General features: G+C 65.5%; 2 protein-coding genes across 2 annotated transcripts; both read left to right on the forward strand.

Moving 5' to 3' along the window:
* Positions 1 to 384: 384 nt before the first annotated feature.
* EMIHUDRAFT_248169 (hypothetical protein) lies at positions 385 to 3,286 on the forward strand (the record flags this gene model as incomplete). The annotated part of the gene is made up of 12 exons (XM_005763350.1): positions 385 to 453; positions 589 to 750; positions 836 to 904; positions 1,187 to 1,438; positions 1,685 to 1,779; positions 2,112 to 2,200; positions 2,235 to 2,287; positions 2,479 to 2,551; positions 2,708 to 2,805; positions 2,875 to 2,928; positions 3,078 to 3,152; positions 3,221 to 3,286. The coding sequence occupies 12 exons, from the start codon at positions 385 to 387 to the stop codon at positions 3,284 to 3,286; spliced, it is 1,155 nt and encodes a 384-aa protein (XP_005763407.1).
* A 4,343-nt stretch (positions 3,287 to 7,629) lies between these two features.
* EMIHUDRAFT_446156 (hypothetical protein) lies at positions 7,630 to 8,573 on the forward strand. Its single transcript, XM_005763351.1, has 4 exons — positions 7,630 to 7,930; positions 7,998 to 8,092; positions 8,166 to 8,201; positions 8,266 to 8,573. Exons 1-4 carry the CDS (start codon positions 7,644 to 7,646, stop codon positions 8,319 to 8,321), a joined length of 474 nt encoding a protein of 157 aa, XP_005763408.1. The 5' UTR covers positions 7,630 to 7,643; the 3' UTR covers positions 8,322 to 8,573.
* The last annotated feature ends 267 nt before the right edge of the window (positions 8,574 to 8,840 follow it).

Below are 8,840 nucleotides of genomic sequence, written 5' to 3' on the forward strand. Positions count from 1 at the left end.
TGCATCGTGACATCTGACAACTGGATTTCCACTGGTTCGTCCTCCTCGGAGTCATCTTCCCCGTCCTCCTTCCGCTCGGCTCTTCGCTCGGTACGTTCGGTGTAGCTCACCCTCCATGCCGTGAACAGGCGCTTTATCCACCCTATATTCTTCTCTCGTTCCTCTGCCCGTGCCTTGGTCTTGTCGTTGTTTCGCACCCATGTCTGTATGGCAATCGAGGCTGCCTTCCCCACTACCTGTAGTTCACTCGTCACCTCATAATGATGATTGATCTGTGAGTGTGTCCGGGCATTCTCTTTTCTTGTCTAAATTCTCTTTTCTTGCACGCCGCACGGTGGTGTGTGTGTCGCCGCCGTCGCCGCCGAAGGCCTGCTCACCACATATATGGCAGCCCGTCGCGGCCTCGGCCGCATCACCGCCGCGTGCGAGGCCGGCGTGACGCGGCTGACACGCGTGGCTCACCGCGCGCCATGCCGACTCCTGCCGATGGCCGACGGTGCCGCGGCCGCCGCTGGCGCCGGCGCCGCGCACTGTGCAATCGGCGGCTACGGCGGCGGCCTCCTCGGCGGTGACGTGGTTGAGCTGGAGGTGGAGGTGGAGGCTGGCGCAGCGCTGCTGCTCACGACGCAGGCATCGACCAAGGTTTACCGCACCAAACGCGACGGGATCGCCGCGACGCAGAGCCTCAACGCCACGGTGGACGACGGCGGGCTGCTCGTGCTCGCTCCCGACCCGGTCGTGCCTTACGAGGTGCCGGCCCGTCCGCTGCCCGGCACGCGCCCGCCGCCGCCTGCCTCCCTTCCATCACCGCCGGTCCCCGTGCACGCGTCTCCAGTCGGCGGCCTACGAGCAGCGGCAGCGCTTCATGCTCTCGCCCGCCGCGTCGCTCGTCGCGGTGGACTGGGTGGGTGCGGGGCGCGTGAGCCGCGGCGAGCGGTGGGCCTTCAGCCACTTCGCCTCTCGCAACGAGGCGCCGCGCCGATCCGCCCTCCTCTGCTCGCGCCCGCCCTCGCACAGCCCTCACACACCCTCGCACACCCTCAAACACATTTCCGCACATCCCCACACGACCCTCGCACCAACCCTCGCACCAACCCTCGCACCAACCCTCGCACCAACCCTCGCACACCCTCGCACCGCCGACGCACCGCCGACGCGCTACTCTCTCTCGCCCTCCCGCCGCGAGGTGCTCCGCCGGCCAGAGGCGGGAGCGGCGCCAGCCAAGGCGGTGGCGGTGGACGCGATGCGTCTGAGTGGCGGCGCGGGGCTGCTCGGCCTCGACCTCGGCCGCGTGGAGTACGACACCGTCGTGAGCGTCTTGTGCTCGGGCGAGGAGGCGGCGCCGGTCGCAGAGCGGCTGCGCATGCTCAGCTCCGCGCTCGCGCACCGTCGGGTCGGCCAGAGGCCGGGCGTGCTCAGGGCGGCGCTCGCGGAGGAGGTGTCCGAGCCGGCGGCCGCCGCGGCGCGCGCGCTGCTCGGGAACGTGGTGGTTGGCGTCGGGGTCGCGCAGGGCAGCGCAGCACCAAAGGGCGGCGGCGGCAGCGGCGGTGGGGCTGGCGCCGGCGCGCTGGACGTGGTCATCGCTCGTCTTGCGGCGGAGCACGCCGAAGATGTGCGCGCGCGGGCCCGGCTGGCCGCACCGCCTCGCCTTTCACCCGCGCCGCCCGCTCGCGCTCGGTGGCAGGTATTCCGGCTGCTTCACTTCGCCATGGCGCCGCTCGCGCCTCGGCTCGGCGCCTCGCCGTACGGCCTGCGCATCCACGCCGACGTCGCCGCGCTGTGCCCGATCAAGGTGCGCCCTCCCCGCCCCTCCCGCCGCCCCTGCTGTGCGTCCCCTCACCCCCGTCCCCGCGGGCCCAGGCCGGGGCTGCTGCGGCCGCCGCTGCCGCCGCACCGCCACCACCAACGACGGAGGCTGCGAGAGCGACCTCCTCCCTCGCCGCCCCTCTTGCGCCGGCCTTGTCGATCGCACGCGGGCTGTCGATCCGAGCCCCGGGCGGCAACGGGTGGGTGCCCGTGCAGCGGGCCATCTCCGCCGCTGCTGGCCTCCCGCCCGGGGAGGAGGCGCCGCCGCCGCCGCCGCTGGCGCTGAGCCCGCGGCAGCGCGCGAGGATGGCGCACTTGAGCGACGCGACTCTGCCGACGGGCGGCTTCGCACACTCGGGCGAGAGGGCCGAGGGCGGCGCGGCGCGGCCGTGCCGTCTGTGCTCACCACCTTCGCGCCTCTCGCCCAGGCGGGCTCGAGGCGGCGTCGCAGCTCGGACTGCTCGGCGGCGGAGACGAGGCGGTGCGTCGCTTCACGCGCGCCGCGACTCACTCGACCGCGACGCTGCTCGCCCCGTTCGCCGCCGGGGCGTGCTCGCTCTTCTCGTCGCCCGTCGGCAAGGAGGGCCCCAGCCCGGCGCGCGAGGGGGGGCAGTGCCCACGGGGGGTAAGCGGGGAGGCGGCGCTGAGGGCTCGCGCTCAGTGAAAGCGTAGGCGCAGTGGCGCGAGTGGGAGGCGCTCGACACGGCGCTGCACGCGCAGCTCAGCGCCAACGGCCCCGCGCGGCGTGCATCGGCGGAGCAAGGCCGCGCCCTCTCCCGCGTCGGCGCCGTGTGGCTGCGGCAAGAGGCTGCCGCCCGCGACCTCTGCAACGACGCCCCCGTCCGCGCGTGCCGCCCGCCGTGCCGCCCGCCGCCTCACTCGCTCCGGTGGCGTCTCCTAGGCGCCGCGTTCGGTGACCGTGGCGCCAACCCCAACCGCGCGCCGCACGGCGCCACCATGCTGGGAGCTCTCTGCGCGCTGCTCGGCCTCCCGCCGCAGGTCGCGGCGAGAGAGACGGGTCGAGTCTCTCCGGGCCGGAGGGCGTTGACCGGCGAGGGTCGCTTGCAGGTTGCGGCCGAGGTTATCGCCTATACGACGGCGCGCGACGTGCTCTCGGCGGCGGTGCGCGAGACCCTCTCTCCTCGTTCTGAGCCAGCTTGCCCCGCCTTCCGCCCTTCCCCCTCCCCGGCTCGGTTTCCTGATGCCTAGCTCCAAGCCATGCACAGGTGCGGCTCAACCTCGTCGGGCCTCTCGCGGCGGTCGAGATGCAGGCCGACGTGGCCGAGGAGGCGGCGGCGGCGGCAGCTGTCGCGGCGCAGCGCGGGGTCGCGAATGCGGCGAGCTCGGTGGCGAAGCGAGGTGCCGCCACCCATCGTGAAACTTAGGTACGGACCCATCGTGCTCGAGCCATTAGGCGCCGCTGCTCGAGGCCATGCACCCTTGCCACGATCTGCTTGATCGCCGTATATTCCGGACCTGAGGCGAGCGGCGAGGCGGCCGCCGGTCTCACACACGGTGCCGCGGTGTCGCGGTGCACATTATCTCTCCGTCCACGCAAAGTGATTTCTGGCTGTCGGGCGACGGAAGCTGTGAGAGAGGAGAGGCCCAGAGAGTCGTGTCCCCCTCGGGCGTCGGGGCCCCCAGGTGGGGGGGCTCGTGAAGAGGCGTCTCAGTCTGAATCGCATATACTCTAATCATGATGAAAGGAACTTATCGTACAGCCACAGGTATGAGGTAACCTCCGGCTCCGCCAGGACGCAGGAGCAGGAAACCCCGTATTTTAGGGGGGTCCCACCCCCCACACGTGACTCGACTCTTTTTTTGTGGAGGATGGAGCATTTGTGCGGGAGGACTTACCCGCCCTTACGCCTTAGCCTATACACGCTAGTAACAGCCTTAAGTTGTTACGAGAGAGCGTGCGCGACGGTCGGTAGTCGTGCGTAGCGTGCGTTTCAAGTCTTCGTGGGAGTTCCGCGCGCGGGGTGTGTCCGTGCCTGTGCGGTGTGGGGCGGGGCGCTCTAGAGGCGCGCGGGGGCGTCTCGTGAACACGTGAGGGTGTGTCTCTCGACACCCGGGTATCGCCCATGACCCGGGGTCTTTTTCTGTGCTCTAAAATATAATCTAAACATCACGCTTCCATCGATGACGGCCGCCCCCGCGCCACAAGTGGCTTCCATCCGTAGTCGATGGAAGAAGACGTGGGCATGCCTCTGGCTTTGTGGGCCCTGGATTGCACATGCGTGGCAGCACGCGCCCGACCGCGCGTTGCTGTAGGAGCAAGTTGACTTCCCGCCGCGCCCTCATCGTTGCTCCCACCTCCCCTGCCGCGGAGTGAGTCATTGATGGCGACACCTATCAATCGCGATGAGAGGAGCGATGAGAGGAGCGATGAGAGGAGCGAGGAGAGGAGGTGAGGAGAGGAGGTGAGGGTGGAGAGGCGCGCCATCGTTGTAGGCGCCAAAGGCATTCGCGATGGCAGGTCCCGCGGTGTCCTCCAAAACGCCGACGACCTGGTCTGCTGCCTCGCCGTAGAGGGAGAGCACGGACATGCCGAGAATCAGCTGGAAGCCGAGGAAGGCCAACAGCACCGCGTCAAGCCAGGAGACGACGCTCGCCTCCCACGTGAGTGGAATTCGCTCGACGAAGCCGATGCCGATACTGAGCATCGTCATGTCAAAAACAGCCTGAAACCACCCCACAATGAGGAAACGATAAATCGGCCCCGTCGCAGATTCGCAGTCGAGTGGGAACGACTCGAACTAAGCGAGCGAGGGCGTTGTGGCATGATACGGGTTTATGGCCCAGCATAGCAACGTCAGGTTGGAAAACAGAAGCACCCCTTGGCACCACACGCCGATGGCCGCCCAGAGCGAGGTCGACCAGCGACCCGTGATGCACGCTACGGCGCACGTGTTGAAGAGGAGCATCGAGAGCCGCCAGACGAAAATGGCAAGCACAAAGACCGAGGCGACAGCGGCGCCTGCGATGTCGACTGGCCTGACTGCGTCCTCCACTGCGTCCGAACACGGGTCAGACCCTGAGTCGGTGGAGTTGGAGCTGCTTGTGTTCGCTTCGCTGTAGAGGACTCTCCCATCGCGCCAATAGGAGTCCGCAGCCATCCTCTGCAACCACTGCTTCCGGCTCAGCACTGCTCCGCCAAGGTCCTGGGTCCGCAGCCTCTCCTGGTAAAAGGCGGGATCGGTCACGATGCGCGGGTGGAGAAGAGCGCCGCCCGAGAAGGTCCCGATGATGCCGATGTTGATGCAGGCAACCAACAGCAGAATGATCAGCTCTACCCACGCGCAGTCGCAGCATGCAACGCAGCACCGAATCGTCCGCGAGAGCGGGAAAATGACGGGCCCAGAAAGCTGAGGCGGGGACCCGAGCAGATTTTGCGCGGCCGAGCCCACGGCAGCTGGCATTGCCCTCGCTTTCTGCGGCGACGGCAAACGAGGTTGCTTCAATGCGTTCTGCAAGTCGGCCATGTGACGGTGCAGCTCGCGCAGCTGTGCGCCTCTAGCCGCGTCACGCTCGAGCGCCTGCTCGAGCAGGTGGATTAGCTTCTCCTCACGAGCACTCGGAGGCAGGCTCGGCGGATCGCTGTGCGAGGAGCTCTTCATGAGAGACACTTGCTGCATCGTACGTCCGAACCTGAACCGTGAGGAAAAATAACGCACGTGCCTTAGCGGAGCTGGGGTGCCGTCCTCCCATCCCTCCCTTGGGTTGTCTGTTTTCTTTCTTTCTTTCTTTAAGAGGACCGCCGCAAGCGGCGTGGCGTGGAGCGGTTGTGCATCCCTCCGGGGGCCCCTCTGCGCCGGGGAGGCGTTGTTGGAGGCTAGGACGCAAGCGTCCGTCGCCCTTTTCAAACTCGGGGCCCACTCCGCTTCTCTCTCTCTCCGCTACGCTCCGACCCGAATTTGGAGGGCCTGAAAGTTTAAGGTGTTGCTGCGCAAAAGGGGTCGGACACAGGGCGCAGCTCATGCTAAGAGCTAGAAGAGGAGATAGAGAGAACAACCACCCTGTCCCGTTATTGCGTACACCAACACCACAAAACGCTCTCTCTCTCTCCTGTCCTCACTCAGGGGGGTCACAACAACTACCAAGTCCCTCGACTAGCTGCCACAGGGCGCAGCTGCCACAGGGCGCAGCTGGAGACGCTCTCCCTCAATCGGCATCCACCCCCACCCGCTCCAGCCCCACTTCTGCTGCCAAGAGAGCTGAATCGAAGCAAGCGAGCCATTGCATCTTGGCGTGCTCCTGGAGCGCGGCTTTCTGCTTGGCGGCCACGAGCACGGCGGAGTCGGCGTCGTAGCGCGCATCGTTCCCGCTCATCGCCCATTCCTCCCACGTGACGTGTGTCGGCCGCGATTCGATGTCGCCACCTTCATCGCCAACGAGGACTCCCTCGACTGCAGGGGGCTCCGGCGCGGGGAGGGACTCCGCCTGCTGCGCTGGCCGACCGCGCCCTCCTCCTCCATGGGCTCGATCCGAATCCGCAGCGTGTCGTCCCCAGCGGCGGTGCTGCGCGGGAGGCGGCCGCGGGCACGCTGGGCTCGATCAGCGGCTTTCCCTCAGTTGCTCCGAAAGCACGGATTTGGCGGCCGTTCTTGGCTTCAATTTTACGAATGTCTTGGCACCAGCTGAAGGCTTGCCTCCCACATCGCCCAGTTCGTGCACGGTATTCGGATTTTGCTATTTGCTCGTGTGGGGGTATATTGCAGATTTGTCAATGGTACCGCGTCTGCGACGCGGGCGCCTTGCGAGCAGAGCCCTTAGGACACCCTTTATATCTTGCGCGGTCAAAATTCAGGTTTGTGGCGGCGTGCCGTCCTCCCTTGCGTTCTCTGTTCTTTTGTGATGATGATGTGATGGATGCCCTCTCCTGTGTGGGTGAGTGAGTATATTCTCGACTGTCTGTACTTGTGCGTCGTGGGTTCACGGGGTTGCTCTTTTTGTGTGAGTGAGTAAGAAAGAAAGAAAGAAAATAGACAATCCCAAACGAGGGATGGGGGACCCCTGTGTCAGTGTGCCTGTGGTACGAGAGACTGCCAGCGACAAGCTGGAGGCAGGTCGCTAGACTGAGATGAGACCGCCAGTGGATGTGGGAGTCCACCGCGCACCGCGCTGCGAGTCTATCGTGTCCCTTGTCAGGAGCAGGAGAGCCCCACCTGTCCCCCTGATCGTTCTTCCAAAATCCTGCTCGTGCAGGTGTGGACCCTGTCCTCGTCCCATCCCTCGTTTGGCGTGTCTGTTTTCTTTCTTTCTTTCTTGAGGGATGGGGGAGGAGGACAGTGAGTATATTCCTCTGCTCTCCCGGTGTTCGAGTTTCAACTGGCTCAACTCCCCTGAGCGTGCCAACTGGGTCAACGAACGACGTCAAGAACAAGCAAGCGGCAGACGTCCTCTTACCCTCGGCCCCAGTGGAGGGCGCCCGTACCGCCTAGCTCCGCGGACGGGCCCCTCCACCCTTCACGTATACGGATCATGTAGTCCCCACAATCGCTGTCGTGGGATCGCTTGTCATGTGCGCGCGCGCGGGGGTGGAGGGTGCGTATGAGGTGGAGATGATGGAGGCGCTCGCCGCGTGCGGCGATTGAGCGCCTCCCTCTCTCTCCGGCTGCGCGCCTGACCGGTGCGGCCTCCGAGTCGGCGTCTAGCGCGCGCGATAAGGTTTTTGCTCGCCTTCCCTGGGATCCCGTGTTGCGTGACTCTGTGCGATTTCGGGCCCGGGGTTGTGCGTTTATGTGAGAGAGTGCGTTGTGTTCTCGCGCTCATTTTTCTTTTTGCCTGCCGCTGGGCACGAACGAGCCTACCTACGGGCCCAACCTACTCGCGAGATGTCCAACGTGCCGCTCGTGGTCAAGCTCTCGGTCTTCGCGACCGAGAGCGTGCTCATGGCCGCTGGCGTGCGCGATGTCCTCATCCCGGGCACTCCGCTTCCACTGCCGGGAGATGACAAGCTGATGCTGCTCTGGTCGTCCGCCATGAAGCGAAAGCAGCGCATTGCTGCGCCGGTGCCGCCGCCGCAGGCGTTCCTCGCGGCGATGCTGGGCGCCTTCGTCCTCCTCAGCGCGGCGGCCAAGCTTGCCGCGACCTTTTCACACTTTGAAGGGACGTTCCTCCGGTGCGGCCGCTTCAAACAAGTGGCGTCTGTGTGCCAGCTTGCTCTGAATCGCGCGCATTCGCTGCAGGCGCAATCTCTTCCTGGTCTTCGGCTGCGCCGACCTCGCCATCGCTGCGCTCATGCACCACCACAGTGCTGTGGTCCTCGAGTTTACTGGCGCAGGTGAGAGCGTGGGCTCGCCCGGCCTTGGCATCCCAGCGTTTCGCGGCTGACAACGAGCCACCTCTCCCAGCAGGCCTCGACAACTTTGTGCTGTTGCTGATGATCGAAGGCGCGGTGGCATCCCCTCCCCGCCAGGGTAGCTTGCCATCCACAGCTGGTAGACTGTCGTTTAGGCGTCGCCTTTCTTCTCGATGCCATCTTCCGGCCGCGCAAGGCGAAGTCGGCGTGATCCTCGTACCTCGAGGCTTGTGCGAGGGCTCCCAGTGGTGAGGCAGATGCCAGATCACGGCCACCGGTGCCACCCACACGCATCTCAAACCAGACGAAACCCCCGCGGTGCCATGTGTTCTTGTTCATTGTTGTATTCTTCTTTTACTGTTTTCGACTGTTTGCACAGCACCGCCCGGGCGCTCGGCCTCGGGATACAGGATATAGCAAAAACTGTGTGTTGTTATTAATATGAGCGTCATCTTGTAGTGAACAGGCCGACTTCGCGGTTTGAGCGCCCAAGCGCAGACCGACCGACCACAGGGGGGGTCCGGTCGGCGGCCGCGGAAGACCGCAGACCGGAGGGGGGGTCCGGTCGGTCGGAGCGCAGACCGAGGGGGGGGTCGGTCGGGTTGGCTCGAGGGTCACACCGCACATGCTCGCCGCAGCTGTGAATAAATTAGTGTCTCTATTAGTATCTCTAACTGAGTTGCAGTATCTCTAACTGAGTTGCTCATGGAGGGGCGTCCAGCACCCGGAT

This window comes from Emiliania huxleyi (genome assembly GCF_000372725.1).
Source record: "Emiliania huxleyi CCMP1516 unplaced genomic scaffold EMIHUscaffold_639, whole genome shotgun sequence".
NCBI lineage: Eukaryota > Haptophyta > Isochrysidales > Noelaerhabdaceae > Emiliania > Emiliania huxleyi.

Coding starts and splice junctions, on each gene's coding strand:
- EMIHUDRAFT_446156 (XM_005763351.1), top strand. CDS start 7,644: ATGTCCAACGTGCCGCTCGTGGTCAAGCTCTCGGTCTTCGCGACCGAG. Junction 7,931..7,997: donor TTTGAAGGGACGTTCCTCCG/GTGCGGCCGCTT, acceptor CATTCGCTGCAG/GCGCAATCTCTTCCTGGTCT. Junction 8,202..8,265: donor GCTGTTGCTGATGATCGAAG/GCGCGGTGGCAT, acceptor ACTGTCGTTTAG/GCGTCGCCTTTCTTCTCGAT.